Source organism: Cynocephalus volans, chromosome 5 (genome assembly GCF_027409185.1).
Source record: "Cynocephalus volans isolate mCynVol1 chromosome 5, mCynVol1.pri, whole genome shotgun sequence".
Taxonomy (NCBI): Eukaryota; Metazoa; Chordata; class Mammalia; order Dermoptera; family Cynocephalidae; genus Cynocephalus; species Cynocephalus volans.
The window spans coordinates 49,327,053-49,350,698 of NC_084464.1; the positions used below are offsets into that span (position 1 = coordinate 49,327,053).

General features: G+C 37.3%; 1 protein-coding gene across 3 annotated transcripts in view; it reads right to left on the bottom strand.

The window, feature by feature from the left end:
• Nucleotides 1-23,646, bottom strand: part of BTBD9 (BTB domain containing 9) — a 419,154-nt gene that overhangs the window by 98,699 nt on the left and 296,809 nt on the right. For all 3 annotated transcript variants that reach the window (XM_063096891.1, XM_063096890.1, XM_063096889.1), the window contains one exon: nt 11,068-11,257. In XM_063096891.1, the coding sequence (XP_062952961.1) occupies nt 11,068-11,257 (190 nt within the window). The remainder of the gene's footprint in view (nt 1-11,067; nt 11,258-23,646) is intronic.

Genomic DNA, 23,646 nt, shown 5'->3' on the forward strand with positions numbered 1-23,646 from the left:
AGAAATTTACAGTTTTTGTCAAGAAGGAAATTTCATGAATAAGAAACCAAACACACATAACATAATCATAAATGCCTCTCATTTTTGATCAGAATTGTGCAGTAAGCAGACACAGACTTTAAATTTACAGAGCACTTTTGAAATAATATAAAAAGCAGTTATTACAGTACTGTTTTAGACATATCCAGAAGCTGTGAGCTCAAAAGGTAGCTTTTAAAAATAAATGGGAAAAAACCTACCATTGAATTATATACTTTAAATGAATGAATTGTATGGCATGTGAATTATATCTCAATAAAGCTATTTAAAAAATAAATGAACACGTGAAATACGGAGATTTGCAAAAATTCCAAAGCAGATGTGAAATGTCAAGCAAAAGATAGGGTTCTGTACCAGAGCTGCTGGCTAGATGAGCCAACCCCTTACCCATAACCCTAAATTTCTTTGCCAACCTTGCTAGGGTTGACCATATGACATATTTCTTTCTACCTAATGATTTTAAGTGGAAGTTGGCTGGGTAGGGCTTCAAAAATAAAGTTTTGGCTTTTCTTAATAAAAAGTGACAGACTTGGCTGGTAGGGCTCTTTATCCTTTTACCCCTTTGCCCTTATCCTTCTTCCTGCCTGAACACAGACATGGTAGTTAAAGCTGTAGCAGCAGTCTTGTTTCTCTGGGGCAAAAATACATGTGGAAAAGACCAAAACTGGACCTGTACCTCTCACCATATACCAAAATCAACTCAAAATAGCTTAAAGACTTAAATATAAGACCTGAAACCATAAAATTACTAAAGGTAAATACAGGGGAAACACTCCAGGTAATAGGACTGGGCAAAGATTTTACAAATAAGACCCCAAAAGCACAACCAACAAAAGAAAAAAATAAATATATGGGATTATATCAAACTAAAAAGCTTCTGCATAGCAAAGGAAACAATCAATAGAGCAGAAAGACAACCAACAGAATGGGAGAAAATATTTGCAAACTATACATCCAACAAGAGATTAATAACCAGAATATGCAAAGAACTTAAACAACTATACAATAAAAAAACCCAAATAATCCAATCAAAAAATGGGCAAAGGAGATGAATAGACACTTTTCAAAGGAAGACATACAAATGGCCAACAGGTACATGAAAAAATGCTCAGCATCACTAGTCATCAGAGAAATGCAAATCAAAACCACACTGAGATATCATCTCATCCCAGTTAGACTGGCCAGTATTAAAAGGACCAAGAATAACAAATGTCGGCGAGGATGAGGGGAAAGGGGACCTCTTCTATACTGTTGGTGGGACTGTAAACTAGCACAGCCATTATGGAAAACAGTATGGAGGTTTCTCAAACACCTACAGATAGAGCTACCATATGATCCAGCAATCCCACTACTGGGTATATATCCAAAGCAATGGAAATCATCATGTGGAAGGGAAACCTGCACTCCCATGTTCATTGCAGCTCTACTTACAATAGCCAAAATATGGAACCAACCTAAGTGTTCATCAGCAGACGACTGAATAAAGAAAATGTGGTATATATACACAATGGAATACTACTCAGGCATAAAAAAGAATGAAATTCTGCCATTTGCAGCAACATGGATGAGTATAGAGAAAATTATGTTAAGTGAAATAAGCCAGACAAAGAAACCACATGTTTCTCACTCATAGCTGGCTGCTAGGGAGGGAGAGAGGGAGGGAAGGAGGGAAAGAGGGAAGAAGGAAGGAATGAAGGAAAGAAAGGAAGAAAAATATGTTGAACTTTCAGAAGGAAAGAACAAACCTAAGGATACTAGAGATGGGGGGAGAGGGGGGTTGGGAAGTGATAGGCTCAGCAAAAGGCATAAAGAAATATCATGATTTGTAAGAATGAATATGCTAATAATAAATTTAAAAATTTAAAATAAAAAAAAACTAGTGGGGATACAAAAAAAGAAAAAAAAAAAAGGACCAAGAAAATTATAGAGCTCACTGAATTGCAGAACCAACACTGGCAGCCAACCCCCTGTGCACTTTTTGTTATGTGAGACCAAAACAAACAAACAAACAAAAGCAAAACAAAAACTAAAAAAAAAATTTTTTTAAAGTCTTTTTCAATGAGATTTTCTGTTATTTGCCACCAAATGCAATCCAACTGCAAGCTCCTTTGGAACAAATAAATACTAGTAATAAAAACAAATGTTGTCAAGCTGTAGTTGCAACATTTAACAGAAGTTTCTATAATTTCAAGCCTTAGGAAACAAGGGTTGAGTTGAGCCAAAAGATGCGATGCCTTCTCTCATTTTATTTTTAAGGCCACAGGAGGTTCTGCAGGGTCTTGCAACAAAGATTCCAATTGGAATCTTTGGAGATGGAGTTTTAGCACCCTGCATGGAGGAGAGGAAGAAGAGGAACTCAAACTATACTTTGGTTTCTTCATCTCTTAAATGAAGACAGTGAGAGCAGCTAAAGCTCAAGATACTGAAAGACATGGTGACTAAAAGAACCAGTAGCCATTTGTAAACATTAAACTGTGTAGAAAATCTAAACAGTCTTGGCTGGAGTTCAGTTACAGTAGAAGAATAATACGGCAAGGCTGGTAATGTCATAATTATTGAGGGACATGGCTTCAGGCATTGGAAGGTAAAAGGAAGAAAGGGGATAGCTGCTGTTAGGTCTTAAGGGCAGAAAGGAAAGAAAATCCCAGGAGAAGTAAAAGCATACTCTGCATTTATCTATGTAACCAATACCCCTTATATTGAATCTGATACATCATTGAAACAGGCAACACAGCAGAAAAAAATGATTCCTCAGCTAGAGCTAAGTTCCTGAATGTCCAGGAAAGTTGCTGAAAAAGAGTCCTTGAGGGACACCAACCAGCCATCATCATCACTTTTCCTAGGAGAAGGATGCAGAAATGGAGGTAGAGAGGAGAGGCAGGAAGAGGAGGTGGAAGAGTCTTTCTTGATCTCAGTGCTTCTGCTTGTTCTTAACTAGATATACAAGAATGTTTTGGTCAAGCGCCTCTGTGGTTACCAGTTTACAAAGGGCTAAACTTCAAAAAACAAAAAAAGAGACACACAATGTCACTGTTATCACGTGCTGCCAACGTGCACCAAAACCAACTTAACAAGGTGATAAAATTGGCCTCCTATGAAAAAGTCTCAGATTTATATAAAGGAATATGAATATTTTCAAATATGGGAATATGAAGATTTTCAAAGGTAGATTATTGCTTTGGTTTATTAATTCAAGTATTAACCTTAAATGACTGTGACCCTTCGAAAGTTTTCAGAATAGCTTTATCCACTTAATACTCAAAAAACATATTAAAGTAATCTGATGTATTAAATTTGTAGAAATTTCAGTCAATTTGCAGACAGTCCTATGGTTGTTAATACTCATGAGAACAACCACCTTTCTGTGATCCTGTCTGGCCTTCCCTGGGGCAGCAGTGTGTAAAACCACAGGAGGAGGAGGTTGATGCTTTCCACTCATTTGCTCTTCCAAGGTGAATGATTTTGGCTTTTAAAATGATTGTTTAAATCACTAATAATAAAGTGAGTTTTTGTTTTAGAGATATCTTAATAACAATTCTGGGTAATTACTAAACATATGTTTGTGCATGAACTACTGGATCAGATGGGGCTGAGATCCTTTGTAAAAATGTCTTATTGATGGGTTAATCTTGAAAAGTAAACGGATCTCTCTTTTCATGTATCCAGCTATACTTTATAATGACTAGTTGTCAAATTCCCTAATCATTCAAGAGAGATAAATGGTTGATGTGTGAAGTAAATCACACAAATGCATTTTTTTGGCACTTAACCTTTCCTGCTTTTCCAAAGATCATCTGGATTCTAGTGCCCCTTCTTTCTTTCTTAACACACAATTTAGTTGCCATAGCAATACTTTCTGGTCTTGAAACACCTCTAGGATGAAACTGGCTGAGGCATATTTACCATGCCCCCAAACTCGGCTATCTGTTCCCAGACTTCAGGATTTCTAGCTCCCTAAGCATTCACACAGTTCAGACTCCAGGAACTACTGGCAACCACAGATATAATTCTTTATTCTGCTATTTTTCTGGCAACCAGACCTCGAGGTCTGAGGGTGATAAGACTTCACTGTAATGCAGACAGGCTCAGAGAAAAACACTTGGTTAATAAATCATGGATCAGCAAGACAAGGAAGAATTTCTTCGTTCAGAGCTGTGACAGATGACACTCAGCATGACTGATATGAAGCAAATTCTGTAAAAATATCTTCCTAATTTTGACTAGAATTACAGGCAATCTTAATCCAAGCTGGAGGAGTCATATATTTAGATGTTTGTTGTATTCTTCAGACTATAAAAAGGAAATTTCTAGCTCTCTAGGTTGCAAAGAAGACTGTCTTAATGTAAATAGATGTACTGCTTGCCTGTGTAGCACTCAGACAGAGTGAAATGGAGGCAGTCTGGAACGAGTGATGCAGGCGTCCTCACCTGTGTTAATGTCAGCGCCTAACTTCAGAGCTTAATCTCAGTCATCTGCTGGAGATGCCAGATCTTTAGCAGTTTCCTCACATACACTTAGATCAGACACACTGAGCAAATATGATGTCCAATTTAGTTGATAGATAGAACTCCCTTTAGTTGCACTAACATGCTATGTTGTCAGTTCAGTCAATGAGTGTTTATTGAGTACTCACAGCACAGAGTACGTACTAGGCACTGGAAACTGCTGCAAAGACCCAAGTCCATCACAATATTAAAAAATCACTATCTTCACCTTGAGATTATCTGTGGTCCTACTAGAGATTGAGGGCTGCACAGATATAGAAAATACTCAAATAATTGCAAGACATTATTTGAGTCATTAGCTTCAATTCTTCTCTCCACTCATCGATTAAGGCTTCATTTAGAAATATTAAATATGAGACAAAATTGAATGGTTTGTGACTCCTCTCCTTTTTCTTTTCTGTGCCTGTCTTTTGGGAGGGAAGTGAATGAGCAATAGTTTGGCAGGGTGGTAAGCAGTAGGAAAAAGGAAAAATATCAATCAGAAAAGGGTCTTGGTAATTTACAAACTGAATAGATAATCTACAGTTGGTTGTAGCCACACAATAGTGAAAGGGTAGTTGACCAGGCATTGGCTAGACAGTTCACAGAGAAAGAAAAATGTGCCAGGATGAATAAGGAACACAGTGCATATGTAATTTTTTTTTTTAAAGGATCAACTTGTTACTACTTCTTTTTATCTATGTTTAATAACTGCAAGATATAAGCTGATTTGTTGTTCAGACATTCTGTGATAGATTAACTTTTATAAGTGGTAGAATTATGTTTTTCGTATTGCAAAATAAAAAGAGATTCATCCCCAGAGACTAAAGAGATTATGAATACACATCAAGAACATACTCTGGGCTGGACCCATTTTGTCCTATCATATTACATTTATATAACATTTAATATTTTTATGTCATTAACTCTTTAATCCTCAGAATACCCAGAGAGACGACAGGTCCATTTAGCTGCATCTAACTACTGTCTCTTCTTTGGACAGCTTACTTACCTATAATTAGGTTTGTTACTAAAAGCATTATGGGTATTTTACTTACACTATTGCACATATCAATTACAAAACCATTATTTTCAAGCTAATGTAAAAAATTGTTAATTTAATCAACATCTTATAACTGGGGTTTTCAACAAAGTGCTGTCATTTATTAGCTGAAAAAGATTGGATGACAGGTGTACTTAAAGCATAGTATATTTGATTTATCATACTAGCCTGAAAACACTTAAAGGCATAACATGATTAGCAAGTAGAAGGATAATAAGAAACTAAGGTGACAGAGGGACTATAAACTAAGTAGTTAGGTAGATTTGGTTAGTTATTATGACTCTACCCTGGTCCTTTTATGTGGTCAGGCCTCTGAAGATTTCCTGTTATTTAAAATGTAATGTTTTTAAAGTGGCATGAAAATGATATAATTACTACTCAATTACCCACTTTTAAGGCACATTCCAGGTAATTTCTCTCTTTTTCTCTAAAATAAAATGAGTAACTTTTGCTGTGCCTGTAAACAAGGACAAATTCCTTTATTTAAAGCAAAAGATGGGAGTGAGAGTTTCCTATTAAATGATAAGAACTAGGACACCTCCTGTTGTTTCTTTTCCAAGAGTTGGTTGGATCAAGGCAGGCCAAGAGTAGAGAAGGTGGCTTCTGAAGGCAATAGGGCCTCCCCATCCCTGCCCCTCCTTTCCTCTAATGGTGCTGATGAAACACTAGGATGGGGATGGTAGTGGTGGGTGGAATGGTTCTGGGAGTTGGTGTTACACATAGAGATAGCAACAAAACATCTCAGGGCTATCATCTCTCAAAGTTACCTCCCTCACCTTGCTTCTTGCTCTTCCCTCCCTCCCTGTGCTCCAGCCACACTGGCCTCCTAACTGCTCCTATAGCCTGCCAGGCATGCTCCCACCTCAGGGCCTTGGCAATCTGCCGTGATGCTCATCCCCCAATCCTCAGATGGCTTGCTCTTCCCATCCTTCAGACTCTGCTCAAATGTCACCCTTCTCGGGGAAGTGAAGCCTTCCCTGAGCACCTAATTTAAAACTGCACTGTGACTCCACCCCTCCTGATTTCCCCATAGCACTTCTAAATATCTGACATATTATAAATAGTGTTTACTGTTTATCTCCCCCTACTCCCACTAGAATGTCAGTTCCATGACAGCACCAATGTTTATTTTGCGTATTCAATGCTGTAGCCAGGTGTCTACAACAGTGCCTGGCACATAATAAAAGGCTCAGTAAATGTTTGTCAAATGAATGAAAGAGAATGGGAGAATGGGGGTATAGAGAGCTGGTCAGAGACCATGTTCCAAGCCCACCCTCTCCAGGACACCACAGGGTATTAATACTAGACACTCTAAGAGGATTAGGCTCCCACTGACTATGGTTAGGCCCAAGTGTTTTCTGTCAAGAAAGAAGGCTCTGCCTGCCTCCCCAGCTACAGGCAAATGCTCAGGAAAAGAAGAAACAGTTTCTGTGGATGAAAACAGCCAAGCAAAATAATTCACAAAATAATTCACAAAATAATTCACTGCATTCTTTATTCCTCTCTTAGGAATAAAGAATGCAGTGATCAAGATAATTCATGTTTGAGACTTTTGTCTTTATAGTCACTAACTACAAAGAAACCTGAGTTTTCAAAGGCAGTATACTATGTGACTGGGCCCCAGCTCAGAGAGGCTAAGAGAAAGAGTTTCCAGGATTTCCAGACCTCTTCCCTCCTAGACAGGGAAACTGTTAGGCACTGGGCTGCTCTGTACCACTCTCCCTCTAGGTGTTCATTCAGAATCACTGGGCTGCTTCAGATACAGTGACTATAAAAGCAAGTCAGTCATCACAAGCATTAGAAGTTGTGGGTCAAATGTCACTGACTAATCAACCTGTCATTGGGCAGTTACCCATCCCCATGAAGAGGTACCACTGATCTAGTTTCCTATCAATAAATGTCTATCTGGGCACATCAGCTGCTGCTAACCACAGCCTGCCAAGATATCCAACATTGTCCACAGGCATTGGTGGCTGAGAAATCTCTCTCTCTTTCCTCTTAATAATGTCACAGAAGACGCAAATGCAGTTCTTGACAACATAATGTTAGCTTCACAGAGACGTGTCTCTCTGAACACTCAGCCAATTATACAGGGCTTCAATTGCATGGATTTTCTTACTGAAAAAACAGTGGTAGGGCTTGGGGAAGCTGGGTGCTTCACACTGCATGGAGATACACAATCTGCTTTTGGTTGTGCTCATGCTCATCATCCACCCTCTGAGTCAGGAAAAGAAAAATTGGGAGAACCATTTTCATTCCACATTTAAAGAGAATTAAATGGGCACTATACTCTTGCTATAAGTCCCAATGACACCTTTTTCTGGAGTTAGATTCAACACTGCTGATTCTCTGGGTAAAGCCAGAAGCTGAGGTGGCCTTGCCTCATGGAGAGTTGTCACCCTGGCAATGACCTCACAAGGTCCCTGCTTGATCTAAAATTCTAGATTTCCCAATGTAACCACTATAATTTCCCCTTCCATCTTCACGGATTACCTCATTTGCACATTCATCTGTCAAGGGAAGCTTATTCTGAGTTGCCACAGGCTTTATATATGAGGTGAGGCTGGGAAGGGGCAGCAAGAAAACAGTTATAATACAAATGCTCTGGTAGGAATTATATCCAGAATATATGGGATTATTGAAGAGAGATGTCTCAATAAGCCCAAGAGATGATGGAAGGTTAAAGAAGCATTCCCAAAGGATCAGAGACCTAAAGAGGGAATGAGAAAGAGCCAGGCAAAAGGAGTAATGAGTAGGTAGTGAAGAGATGAAGCGATGATAACACTATGTTCAAAGATTTGAAGGAACGGAAAAAGAGAAGGTGGGACTTGTGTGCAGAACCCTAAATAGCCGGATAGACTGAGATGGAATACACATAAGGGTAGGGGGCCTGGGAGGGATGCAGACACAGGAGAAAAGCCTTTGTAGACAGAGGTAAGTCAGATCATTCTTAAATGCCTTAATGTGAACTTTCTGCTGAAGGCAAACGGTAGCCACAAATCCTCTCAGGGAGGGGTGTGGCCACATCAGTTTTGCAGAAACAGTGTGAGAAATGGTTGTGGGTGGGGAAGTGAGGGCCAGGTGGAAGTCTAGAAGATCAGGGAGACAAGTGAAACCACAAAGGTGTGACTGTGGTAACAGCAGCGAGGTGGAGAAGAGGGGAAGGATTTGTGAGATGTTTAGGAGGCAGCATGACTGGTTGAGAGCAGGTGAAGGAGAGGAAGGAATTTAGGAAGAGTCCCATGTTTTTGGCTCCGGCAATAAACAGATAGGTGGTGACACTGAATGAGATGGGAAATCAAAATGAGAGGTGACTTGAGTGGGGAGGGGGAGGATCATGGAATTCTATTTTAGACGTCTTGGTTTGACATGCACATGGAACACTGTTAGAAGGTGGCAGTGTTAGGGAGAGGGTATTAGGTAAGTGAATAGAATACAGAGAACATTAAAAGGGAGTGGACAGAGCTACTAAACTGCCGTTTGCTTCAATCTTCAATGGCAAGAAGACTGGTCTTCAAATTAGAAATGGCAGAACAAACATAATAAAGAGAAAATTGAAGTCCTAAATAGGTGAAGTGAAAGAAAGAGAGTATCTAGTCAATTTAAATGATTTTAAGTCTCCTGGCTCATATGAGTTACACTCCAAGCCTGCTGAAAGAAATTGCAGATGTAATCTCAGAGACACGATTGGCAATCTTCAAGAAACTGTGGAGACTATAAGGAGTGCCAGAAGACAAAAGAAGAACAACTGTTTTCTTGATTTTTAAAAAGGGATAGATTGTAATGGGAAATGTACAGATAAGTATCACATCATCTATAACAAGAATTCTAGAATAGTTTATTAAATAAACTGATTATGAGTACTTTAGTTAATGCATGTAGCTGAGAAAAAGGAAAGAGGAGTGTTGTTTGCTATCAATGGAAGTTTATTTGGTAGCTTCTCCAGACTGATTGTGGCTTGTCGCTTTCCCCCCATCTAAGCAAAAAATGAGTGTGTGGCAGGCAGTATGAGCTCAAGGCTTCTCTATCTGTGGTTTGTTGGTACTCAGCCTATGACATGGCCCTTTATGAAAAGAGCTTGACGGTTTAAATGAAAAAATCCACAGTCTGAATTCTCCAAGAAATCCAGTATGAACTCCTCAGGGTGCCTTGGAAAACCAGCAAGTAGCATTAACTTCTGTGGTTACTAGCCCAAACACCAATAAACATTTGCCTGTTAATATCCTACTAGCTTATTTTTGTGTGCTATTTCTCTCTTTCTACATACTGACTTTACAGTGAAAACAGGAAACAAATATGGTAGAGCACGATGGGGCAAAGGTAGTCATGTTCTACTAACACCTCCACCCCAGGCAGGCTAATATATATATATATATGTATATATTATATATATATAATTAACATTAGCCCTTCATAGGCCTTCTTAGAACCTTAAAAAAAGACAAGAAAAGAAAAAGCAACCTACTGAAGACCCTGATGGCTCTCTTGAACTGAAAATATACTCTCTGGGGGATGTCACTAGTCACACATTTAAAAATTTCATAATCCTATAAATCAAGCAAAGTTAAGGTTTCCTTCTTAAAACAAAACCAAAAGGAACAACAAAAAGCCAAGACACAAAGTTCACTAAGACGATCTTTTAGAACTAGCTCTCATATTCATATCTGTTTGGTTCATATGTGAAGTCATTTAATAAAGTTAAAAATGATTTCTTATTCTACATAACCTATCTTGACATTATTTAAGTCTCTAACCAATACAAACTGAGACTTGAAAAGAAAGTAAACCATACCAGAGAGACCTCTTATCTAGTCTTTCCACAAGTCTAATTATGGTGCATCTCCCCACCAGAAAATCCAAACGAGCATCCTGTATCTCACTGTCCTCCACCCCATTTCCGCTCTCACCCCTTTCTCAATATTTAGAGCAAAGAACAGTAGAGTTTCTTCACCAAAGTTACTGAAATCATCATTTCACCAAAATGCAATTTGCATGTTGTATCAGTCTTTTTTGTTGTTGCTTATAACACAATACTAGAAACTGGATAATTTATAAAAAACTGAAATTAAATTCTTACAATTTTGGAGGCTGGGAAGTTCAAGGTCGGGGGTCCCCTCCAGTGAGGGCTTTCTTCTTGGTGGGCATTCTCTGTAGAGTCCTGAAGTGGCACAGGGCATCACATTGCGAGAGGGCTAGAGCATCCTAATGTGCTCTCTTCTTATCTTTATAAAGCTACCAGTCTGCTCCCATGATAAGCCATTAATCCATTACCCATTAATCCACAAGTGAATTAACTGAATGGATTAATCCATTCATAAGGGCATAGCCCTCATGGTCCAATCACCTCTCAAAGGTCCCACCTTTCAAATATCATATTGGGGATTAAGCTTCAACATGAGCTTTCTAAGGGACAAACATTCAAACTGTATCACAAGTGTACCTTCCATTTTAAAATTAATGAATGAGAAGGAATCTTCTCACCGTATTGACCCAATCATGTATGGCTGTGCCAGTTGAACAACAATTGCGCCACTTCCTAGCTGGTGACACGTGTAGCCAGAATCCCAATCATAATTCTTAGTGTCCCCATTCAGCAAGGCATTTCGGCTCCGACTGACTCCTTCAATCACACTGGCACAATCAGCAATTGTAGCAACATTGTCCATGGGAACTGTGAATCCAAACACAAGATGTGGCATTAGGATAAGAGAAGCCAAACATATCCTGATAGTGTGCTCAGAACAAAATTAATCACTATTTCAAATCAACAATAAAAGGCAAATATAGAACATCTCAATTATCTTAAGATATGAATACATTTTTCATGCCAAACATCTTTAAAAACAGAAAAGTTGAACCTAAGGTTTGAACAGACCAAACCACATGTAGCAATTAACTCTAAACTATTTTATTATAAAGAAACATCATAGCCCATAAAATATAGAACGGATAGATCACGGAATATCACTGCAATGAGAAACTATACAGCAATTGAGATTAATGAGCTACAGCAACATATAAATGGATGAATCTCAAAAAACATAATGTTGAGTGGAAAAAGCAAGGCACAGACATAGAATATGAGTTCATTTATATAAAGTTTTAAAAAACTCAAAACTAAAAATTACTTTGATTAGGGATACATATATTAATGTAAAACTAAAAAGAAAATCCAGGAAATTCTTACACAAAATTGAGGACAGTTTGTCTGGAAAGAGGGGAGATGATATCTTGGAGGGATGCCAGCTCAAGAGATTCGTTCAAATATTAACTTATTTCATTTCCAAGGAATACTGGTCTTGTTCTGTTTCTTAATCTAGGTGATAGGTACACAGGCATTTGTTTTATTAGTATTCTCTAAGCTGTAGATTATTTACTTCATCTACTCTTCTGGAAATTTGTTTAAAGAAACATTATATACATACATACATATATCTATATACGTATATATGTAGATTCAGAATTTTAGAAATCATAAAGCAGGAAAGTGATCCTGGACATTGTACCAATCCTTCTCAGAATATATAGTTGCCCTCAGCTGTGATTCATTTCCTTTTGTTGTTTGTTTGTTTACTATTCTGGGCATTGCAACACATAGGCTCTTCCCTTTGTTCATGAACTGCTGTATCTTGAAAAAACAACTCTGTTTTGATTCTGAATCTCTCTCTATACTTTAAGTCCACATCAACCTGTTCATTTATAAAAGTCAAGAGCTTCCAGAAAGTGATGGCTTTCCAATATGATGTAGATTCTCTAAACACAGAGAAGAGAATAATAAAAGGTAAGGGCCTTTTAAGTCCCCTGAGACCTTTTCTGTACATTTAAGTTATCTAACCAAAATATGCAGTTTTCTTCAGACATTTAAATTATTTAACCAAAATCTACAATTAACCCTAGCTACTTACATTCAAGATTTGTAGCTTACTTTAGACAATTTAAAAGTGGATTGGCAAAAAAAGACAATTTCTCATTAGATATATAAACCTGCTGTATTTTTCTGTGTAATATTATACATAGTCTCTTAAAAGAAAGAGGGTGAGCAATACTACCACCATACCAAAACATTTCTAACTTTATAATGATGTGGAATAAATAATTTTACATATATCTTCTAAGCAGTGCATTTATCTTCCAAAGTTGGATATACCTGTACTAATTGCTTTGCTCTCTGCAGATGAGGAAAGCCACCCACAGATAAGGAAGGAAGGGAGGGAAGGAGGGAGAGAGAGAATAGATTTTCTGGTAATGAATCCCTTGACTATAAAGCTTAAGCAACAAGCACAAATACTGGTGAAATTACCTGTAAAGACAGTTTCCTGGCAGAGAAGGGACTCAGAAAGAAGCTCTCTATGACTTTGGAAAGAAACAGAGGTGAAGGACTATATTTAGAGTGTAAGTCATGGCACCTCTATGTCATGGAAAAGGGGCAGTATTCCGTGATTTGAAAGTCAGAACTTAACTTTTAAGTGACACAAGATGCACAGTAAATTGAGCTGAGACATAAGATAATACCGTAGGTAATAGCCAAGACATGGAACCAACCTAAATGTCCACTGATGGATGAGTGAATAAGGAAACTGCGGTATACATACACTATGAAATACTACTCTGCCATTAAAAAAAATGAAATTTTCCCATTTGCAGCAACATGGATGAGCCTGGAGAACTTAACGTTGGGTGAAATAAGCAAAGCACACAGGGATAAATACCACATGTACTCACTCATAAGTGGGAGCTAAGAGAGAAAGAAGGAAGGAAGGAAAGACCACAGTGGTGCGTTGGACTTGCAGAGGGAGAGAACATTCCTTGGGTTACAAAGTGGTGTGTGGGGGAAGGGGGAGGGGGATAATTAGATGGGGGACACAGGGTACAAACACAATTTGTGGTAATAGGCATGCTGCCAGTATGAATCTGGACTTCACATCTTGAGCATGAGGGGTGACAATCAGCATTTGTCTCATGAATATTCATAACTAATAATAATAATAATAATAATAATAATAATAATAATAATAAACTGCAGGCAGGTTATGTGGCAGTAACAGACAGCAGTCCCCTGTAACACTACCACCACCACTCATTTCTTCAGTGGCTTAACACAGCACACATTTATTTTTCATTCACCCTATGTATTCAGCCCAGTGACGCCTCTGCTCACTGTATCACTCAGGGATCCCAGTGACAGAGGCTTCATACTGACATGTGTTTCCTCAATCACAGCAACAGTAGGAAGAGGGTGAGCTAGGCTCATAAAACTCTTCTCTGAAAGCAACACAGTCACTTTGCTCACTTTTCAGTGACCAAGGCAAGTCACATGGCCTTACCTAACTTCCAAATGGATGAGAAAGTGCAACCCTATTGTGTGCCCAGGAGAAGAACCAGAATATTTGGTGAACAATGTTAACATCTACCACAAACATTAAACCAGACTGAAAGAACATTCAATAGACAGATATATCTGCTCGTTTGTTTAAAGTACATATGTAATATTTCAAAATTTATATATCTAGTCTCCTGCTAAGGGACATTTAGATTGTTACCACTGTTTGCATTACAAACGTGTCTTCTTGCATTCCTAAGAGTTTCTTAAAGAAATACATAAAATTTATATACAAGTGTACATATGGAAGTAAAATTACACTCATGGCTATGAGTTACCTTCAGCTTCTCTACATGTGGCCAAATTATTCACCAAAGTGGTTATAAAAATTTACACTCTCAACTATTGCTCTACATCCTCATTAATTCTTGGTAATTTCAGACATATGAGTGTGAAATAAGATCTCAATGTGATTTTAGTTTTTCATTTATTTGCTAGATGAAGTTGAACATTTTTTTCCTCTTTTTTCTCTCTGGAATCATTCTCAATCTCTATTCTGTAAACTGCCTATTTTTATCTTCTGCCTATTTTTCTATTATTTCTCTGATTTGCAGGATGCCAATCCACTGTAGGTCAATACATTGAGTTAAAATATTTAATCTTTCCTTTACAATTTGTGCTTTTCCTTCCTTGTTTATAAATTCTTTCCTATACCAAAGCCATAAAGACATTTTCCTATATTTTTTCCTAAAAGTTCTCAAATTTTTCTTTTCACATTTGGTTCTTTAATCTATTTAGAATTTATTTTTGGTATGCTGTAAGATAGGGATCATTTTTATCTATTATTCATAAGGATGAATTTCACCAGTACTATTTAATGAGCAGTCCATCCTTCCCCCTACTAATTTATGTTACTTTAGTACCATACAAAGTTTTCATATATATTTGCATCTCTTTTTAAGATTGCATTTTGTTTCACTGAATGATTTGCCTAGCCTTGTGCCTCTACCATGATGTCTTAATTACTATAATTTTACACTAATCTTAAAATCTCATGAGGTTAGTGCCTCTCCTCCCCCTCCTTTCCTTTCTTCTTTTTTCTTCAAATTTTTCTTAGATATTTTTAGCCCTTTCAAGAAATTTTTTCATTTTGTTTAAGTTTTCAAATATATTTGCATGAAGTTTTTCACAGTATGTCTCTTTTTGATTCCAAATATTGTTTATTTGTACCTTTTCTTTCTTTTTTATCAGTCCTATTTGTCTATTTTATTAGTGCTTTCAAAGAACCAATGTTTGGTTTTGTTGATTCTTTATTTCCTATTTCACTAAATTCTTTTCTTCTTTTTATTATTTTCTTCCGGCCACTACTTTGAATTTTTTCTATTTTTTTTTTCTTCCTAACTACTTGAAGTGAAAGCTTAACTCATTAATCTTTTTCTTTTCTAATAAATGTGTTTAAAGCTAATATCTCCTATTTTACCTTTATCTTCAAGTTTTTATACATACTGTTTTGAAGAGTACTGGTCAGGTATTGTGTAGAATGTCCCTCAATTTGGGTTTTCTGATATACAGTATTTTAAAAGTTGGTCATTTCTAAATATTTTCTAATTTCCATTATGACTTCTTCTTTGATCCATAAATTATTCAGAAGTATGTTTCAAACTTTCCAAGTATAACTTTCCAAGTTATCTTTTTGTCACTGATTTTTAATTACATTTCAATGTGGGCAAAAAAGTACAGTCTGCACAATATTGACTGTAAAATTCTAGATATGCATTGTGGCCTAATAAATGGTTAATTCCTATTAATATTTTATGTGTACCTGATAAGAATGTGTATTCTCTAATTTGGGGGCCATATGGTTCTATATACAAGTGTCTGTTAGATCAAACTTGTTAATTGTGTTATTCAAATTACTTATATGCTTACTAATTATTGGGAGATATTTGTTAAAATCTCCTGATATCACTGTAGATTTCTCAAATTCTCCTTATAATTCTGTCAATTTTTGCTTTGTATACTTTGAGATCACATCATTTCATGTTTATCATTTTAAAATTATTATATCTTCCTGGGAGACTGAACCTTTCATCATTAGGTACTGTTGTTCTTTATTCCTAATAATTAATGGCTTTGCCCTAAAGTCTATGTTGTCTGATGTGATGATGTAAAATAACTATGGCACCTTTACTTTGGCTACTACTTCCTTAGTATCACTCTACTTTCTATTTTTCCGTTTTTTGGCAAATAACATATAATAGTTTTTTTTCTTTTAAATCAGTGTCCTTTGTCTTTTAACTGGCAGATTTGCGTGACATATTGTTATTACTAATATATTTGGATTCACTTCCACTTTCTATTTACAAGTTTTTCTTTGCTGCTTCCTTTACCTTTCTGTCCACTTTGTTCCAGTTTTCTAATGAATTGATAGTTTCCTTTATTTCCTCTACCAGCTATCTCTATTGATTTGGTTTGGCAATTATACACTCCATTTCTTTCTTTTTTTTTTTTTTTCAAAAGATGACCGGTAAGGGGATCTCAACCCTTGGCTTGGTGTTGTCAGCACCACGCTCAGCCAGTGAGCAAACCGGCCATCCCTACATAGGATCCGAACCCGTGGCCTTGGTGTTATCAGCACCGCACTCTACCGAGTGAGCCACGGGCCGGCCTTATACACTCCATTTCTATTCTTTTGCTACTTACTCTTAAATTAAGACAGGTATACCAGACTTAACAATGCCTAAAATTAAAAATTATATATTCCCTTCTCCTGAACAATATAAAAGACCTTAACACTTTTTAATACCAATCACTCACCTCCTGGCTTATTTGTCATTGTTATGTAACATTTTAGTTCCACCTTGTTCATACTCTCTAAATCAGTCATTATGGTTATTACTTCATATAGTCAAGACTTATTTATCCACATTCACCAATTAGTTTGTTTGCCATTACTTTTTTTATATCCTCCTTTCTTCTTGGTTCAATTTCCTTCTTTCTAAGACACATCTGTTAGTATTCAGCAAAGCCTTTGAAAGTGAATTTTGCCACCACTCTTTAAAAATAGTTTGAGTATACAACTTTAAGTTAAAAGTTGTTTTTCTTTAGCACTTTGACAATATTGTTGCATAGTCTATGGCCTCTACTGTTATGCCTTCTAAAGTCAGCTACCCTTCTAAGTGCTGTAATTGTTTTTTCTTTCCAGTTAATTTTAAGGTTTTCTTTTTGGTTCCAGTGTTTTACAATTTTACTACATGTAGATGAAATTTATCATTCTCAGGACAGAGTGAGAGCATTTATGGCTGTATTAGTCAAGGTTTTCCAGAGAAACAGAAATCAACAGGATATATAATCCTATTATTACAAAAATAAATAATAATTTTTTTTTAAATCAGTGTCCTTTGTCTTTTAACTGGCAGATATACATAACATATTGTTATTACTCATATATTTGGATTCACTTTCACTTTCTAATTACAAGTTTTTCTCTGCTGCTTCCTTTACCTTTCTGTCCTCTGTGCTCCAGTTTTCTAGTTAATTGATAGTTTCCTTTATTTGCCCCACCAGCTATCTCTATTACTTTTCTAAGAAAACTTTCACTGAGAAAGCAATTTTTTTCTGCTTTATTCAGTAATTTTTAGATTTTAACTCTTGATAAGGAACTATGTTAAGGAAGATTAAGTGCCACAACCTTACACACACATCATTTTCCAGCTCTGATTCATTCACCCAGCAAATATTTATTGACCACCTACTATGTGCCAGGCACCATTTCTTCACAGTGGGAATACAGCAGTCAAAAAAGAAACAAAAGTTTACTCTGTGTATTTTTTGGTACTTGTTCTTCTTAATCAATTTGCTTTGTGAAAATGACCCTCGTTGATCTGTGTATCAGAAAAACAAACACTTTTTCTTCTCTAACAAAGTCAACACTCCACACACATGGTCACTGAAATGTGTGGGGTTTTTCCCCCCAACGCCAAGCAGTTCTCTAGTAGGCACCAGCAGGGTGACCTACAGTCCAATTCAATTCTGAAAAACACCACAGCTTAAGGGCTCAGTCCCACAAGACTGCTCCCCACTTGAGGCATCAACTATAAGCAGTAGGTTCCCAACTTCTCATATACACACATATATAAGAAGGGATTTATTATGGGAATTGGCTCATACTATTATGGAGACTAAGAAGTCCCAAGATATGCTGTCTGCAACCTGGAGAACCAGAGAAGCCAGTTATGTAGCCCAGTCTAAGTCCGAAGGTCTGAGAACCAGGGGAGCTGATGGTGTAACTCTCAGTCAGAGGCCAAAGGCCTGAGAACCTGAAGCTCTGATGCCCAATAGCCAGGAGAATATGGGTGACCCAGCTTCAGATGAGAGAGCAAATTTTCCTTTCCTCTGGTTTTGTGTTCTATGTGGGCCCTCACCCCACTGGATGGTGCTTGCCAACAATGGGTGAAGGCAGATCTTCCTTACTTAGTCCACTGATTCAAATGCCAATATCTTCTGGAAACACACACACAGGTATACCCAGAAATAATGCTTTATCAGCTCTCTGGGTATCCCTTATCCCAGTCAAGTTGACACTTAAAATTAACTATCACAATGTCTTTTTCATCAGTTCTGGAAAATTGTGACCATTATTCCTTTGAATATTGATGCTCCCTTATTTTCTATTTTCCCTTCTTCTAGAATTCATACTAGACCTATGTTTGAACTTCTCATTCTACCATCTAGGTTTCTCAATTTTCTTTTCATTTTCCCCTCTTTATTTCTCCTTGAAGCATTCTGGGTAATTTCTTAAAATTACTATCTGTGTTCACTAATTCTCTTTATGTATATTTAATCTGCTATTTAACTTGTCCACTGAGTTATGAAAATTTCACTAAACCAAAAATACATAGTATTGAAAATAAATGAACTAGAGCTATGTGTATTGTGAAATAATAATTTTTTAAAAACCCTACATATATGTCTCTGCCCCTCAGTTTCCAGAGACAGAGCTCCTAAAACCCTCGCAGATAGGAGTGCTAGGAGAATCTTTTATTCTAATGTTTGGTCTTTGACCCCAGTTCCTGACACAAAGCTCCCAATCCCTTGTAATTTCCTGGGTGATAGGAATATCTTTTATTATAATGAGGTGATTCTTGGTAGGCTCCTGGCTGGGGGCTGGTCACCAGAAGGACCAAGCCATGATTAGAAGGTGGGAACTTTCAGCCCTACCCTCCATCCCCCAGGAAGGGAGTAGTGGCTAGAGACTGCACTAATTGATCATGCCTGAGTGATAAAACCTCTGTAAAAATTGCTGAACTATAGGGTTCAGAGAGCTTCTGAGTTGCTGAACATGCAAAGGTCCTGGCAAATGGTTCACCCAGAGAGGTCATGGACGCTCTGCACCCCCTCCCACATACATTGCCCTATACACCTCTTAATCTGGTTGTCCATCCGTATCCTCTGTAATATCCTTTATAACAAACAGGTGAATGTAAGTGTTTCCCTCAGTTCTGTGAGACACTCTAGCAAATTATTGAACCCAAGAAGGAGGCTGTAGGAACCTCCGATTAGCCGAGTCAGACAAAAGTTGTGGTTAATCTGGGAACCTATTGTCTGTGACTGATGTGTTAAGTAGGGAGTAGTTTTGTGAGCCCTTAAGCTATGGTGTCTGTCAGAACTGAACTGAACTGTAAGACACCCTGCTGGTGCCTACTAGAGAACTGCTTGGCGTTGGGGGGAAAAAAACCCACTCATTTCAGTGACCATAAGTGTGGAGTGTTGACTGTGTTAGAGAAGAAAAAGTGTTTTCTTGATACACATCAACAAGGGTCATTTTCGCAAAGCAAACTGATTAAGAAGAACAAATACCAAAAAATACACAGAGTAAACTTTTGTTTCTTTTTTGACTGCTGTATTCCCACTGTGAAGAAATGGTGCCTGGCACATAGTAGGTGGTCAATAAATATTTGCTGGGTGAATGAATCAGAGCTGGAAAATGATGTGTGTGTAAGGTTGTGGCACTTAATCTTCCTTAACATAATTCCTTATTAAAAGTTAAAATCTAAAAATTACTGAATAAAGCAGAAAAAAAATTGCTTTCTCAGTGAAAGTTTTCTTAGATAGAAAAGTAAAGTATAGTCAATCTCTGGGTCTTGACCTAAACATTAAAAAGAACACAAATATGCCCATGGCAGAAGAGTTGCTACCTAAGCATTATAAATACCCTCTGCTCTCTCAACTTCTCCCTTAAAAGCCTGTACTACATATAGAAAGTTTGGTTACTCATCATAGACTAAAGTATTTTTTGATGGAGAAACCATTTGGGGGGGCTAGAGGGATAGGAGAAACGTAGATAACAATGTGGATTTTAAAGAATATAAAAGCCCTTTTATTCCTGAAGGGGAGAGCTGTCTGCTTTAGTCACACTATAGGAGTTCTGGCAAAAGAAGTTTGTCCTAAATGTCACCACTGGGCTTATTAATATCTATAGGCCACTTCCTTCACTTTAGTAGGAAATATTCTATTATTAATTATTCTTCCTAGAAACACAAACCTCAGCTGGCCTAGCTGGATTGCCTAGTAATTGCTTGATGATTTGAATATGTTCTATGGTCTTTCTTACAGGGAAAAAATTAGAAGTGATTCTAACTGACTGCAGCACACAGAAGGTGCCATATTGTTTTTCTTCCCAGAGGGACTGGGCCACTCCCTATTTTGAATGTTCATTACCATCTTTCATATGTGTCTGATAAATTTATTAAAAACACCATCTGGATGGGACTCAGCTTTGTGCTGTATTTCCAGTCTTCCAGTTTCCTCGCTTGTCCCACTGGAATTACTGCCCCAATTTGTGTCACTTTGTTTATAAAACCATACTGCCAAATCCCAGCATCTTGCGTCTGTCTCTTTCTGGTTTTCCATTGCTGTCCTTCAGCTACATACCTATTACAATAGCCTGTGCTAGGAACAAAAGGCAAAGGGGAACTGCCTGGGTAGAAATTACTTTTCCCTCTCCGTGCACATAGCAATTCTGCTAAGACAAATTTAATTTGCTGCTTCTGAATGCAAAAGTTCCATGTTAACAAAGTGTACACATTCTGCAAGTGTATGAATATTAGAACGACTCAGACTGTGGTGAACTGCAGAAAAAGTGATCTGAAAACAATTTTACTGCTCTCTTCTCTTACGCAGCACAAGGGGTGACCAACAGCTTGCCAGTAAATTTAATTCAGGAGTAATAAATTTTTTAAAAGGCAGTATTACTTCACTAGGACATGACCTGAGGGCCACCTGTACCAGCTATATTTAAAGATAAGACTGACATGTTATTTAACTGTCTCCAGAGATCACCTTTGAGAGGCAGAAAAAAAAAAAAAACCACTTAAAGCAGATTTTTTTAAAAATGAAATAACACTTAGCCCTTATAGAGGACTGTCATCTTCAAAAACTGTGCTTGTGTTGGGCTTTATTCAATGTTCCCTGGCTGTTTTCACTGCAAAATTGTTTTCTAATGGCATAGTGGTTCACACACCAAACGAGTGCTTAATAGGCTGAATACATTCTTCTCTATCGCCAAGATTTTCACAGAGACACAAAATATTTCCTGTACAAAAAGATAACTAAAGCTATAAATTAAGGTCACACCTAGATATTCCCCCACAGGCCTACCTTTGTTTTTGTTTTTTTAAGGGGCAAACACCCTAGAGGCCTATCACCAGGGCTATATAGGAACTTGTTGCTGATCAGGCAAGCTTCCAACCCAACTGCAATCCAACCTTCTGTGTAGTTATTCTAAAAGAAAAAATACCCACAGCTGTTATGTCTTAACAGCTGTAAAAGAACAATACTTAATTAGAGAACAAGCCCATCTTTCTTGGAAACTACCGAAAAACTGCAAAAATGTATTCTACAACACAGGCACTTAGTTACATTAATTCTGAGTTTTAGCTATCAGGTTAAGAAAAATCACTTTTCAACCATATATTATATCGCATCACCAAAGAAAAACCATGGATTATACATGGCATACAATTTTTAAATTTTTCCTTTCCCAAGTTTCCCTCAGTTCCCTCTGTGAGACGGCTGCTTCCTAACACAATTCCAAAGGATTCAGTCATGACCACCTCTGTACCTGCGGGGGAAGCCCTGGGAAGAAAACAGACCGTGCCTTCTGAACTCTGGAGCCCCTTTCCCCTGAGCCTCTTTTCCTCCTCTCCTTGCTGGAGGGACAGTTTTGCCTGTTTTAATTAATATTAATCTCACATTCTGATCATTCTTCTTCTGGCTCCAATTTATAAATCACCATAGTTGCCCTAACCCACATCATATCTGGAGATTATAAGGGCTTTTACAATCATGCTGGGCTCCATTTTGGCAAGTGATAGGAGAAAGTAACACTTTTCTAAACTTCAGATGTGGTTCCCACCACACCCCCACTCCTCAAACATATACAAACTTTATGAAGCTAAAGCTTTAAATACTTCAGAAGTAGCCCACTTTCTAGAAGATGAAAATTCAGAAATAGTTATCTCCAGGGGCACAGGTGAGGTGGGGGGGAAGAAGTGGATCTCAAATGTATGAGTTCACCAAGATTAATATATTCTCTCATTCTCCTCACACTGGGGCCTTTGAAGGAAAACATTCCAAAACTAACTGTATGGCTTACTGTCCCGTGTGTAGTTTGACAACCCTGTATTTTAAATGCTGGAGGTTTTAGCTGAGAAAATCTTCAATTCAGAAAGGCCTTGAAGAATCAAGCATCAGATGTTTAGCAGGAGTAACAACCGCAGTGTATCAAAAAGGGATTCACTCTGTAGGCAAGGCCTTGAAATTGATGACAAAGGCATTTCCTGGTGTAAGAAAAAAGATATCCCAAACATCCAACTCTGTTTGAACTAATAGGCAATATCTCACTGGGGTGATTTTTTTTTTTTTTTTTTTTTTTCTTTTTCTTTTCTCTGGACATAATCTGTCAGGGAAAGAGACTCTACATCTGTCCCCTAAGCACACCAACAAATAATTCATACTGATATAAGAGAAAAAATACCCAACATACAAATAATCATTGAAACTGGTTTTGTAAGTTCTGGAAACTCTTTCTCAAAAAAATTAAAAAGTCATAATGTAAAGGCCATCTTTTTGTACGAGTAGTAGTATAAGAATTTTACGTGAATTTATTTTTCCTTATTCCTAAAAGATGTTGAAATCAACAGAGTTATTTTTGTTCCACACTACTGGTTTAAAGGTACTGTCAGGTCACAAAAATTTTGTAACCCAAGAGCAGAGATGTCAGCATAGTTCAGGGAATATTTCTTATTCACATTGCACAGAGAACAAAGGATGTGCAAAAGGCTATTAAAAGCCCGACAAAAGAAGTGTTGGTTTATTTAATACTTTTTTGTAAGGAAGTTTTTTTCTAAACTATCCCTTTAATGAAGTAGTAACTTTGCTTTTCTTTTTTTAAGTTGGAGGCTGATCTGGTTTAAATTTAAATAATTTTAATTCAGTTGATTCTCCAATCACAGATAACCCCTGAGTCTTAAGACCCTGAATAAATTTAACATTGCATCAATAACTATAAGATTTGAGTTTTTACTTAAAGTAGTAGCCATAGTGAGGTATTCAAATATTAAATGGACACTGTAGAGAAATTGTCCCAGCCATATCTGCAGCAAGTATGCTCGTACAATTTCACTTTGGCAGAACCTTCCTGCTATAACCTTTGGAGGCAAAGAGAAAAAGGTTAGAGA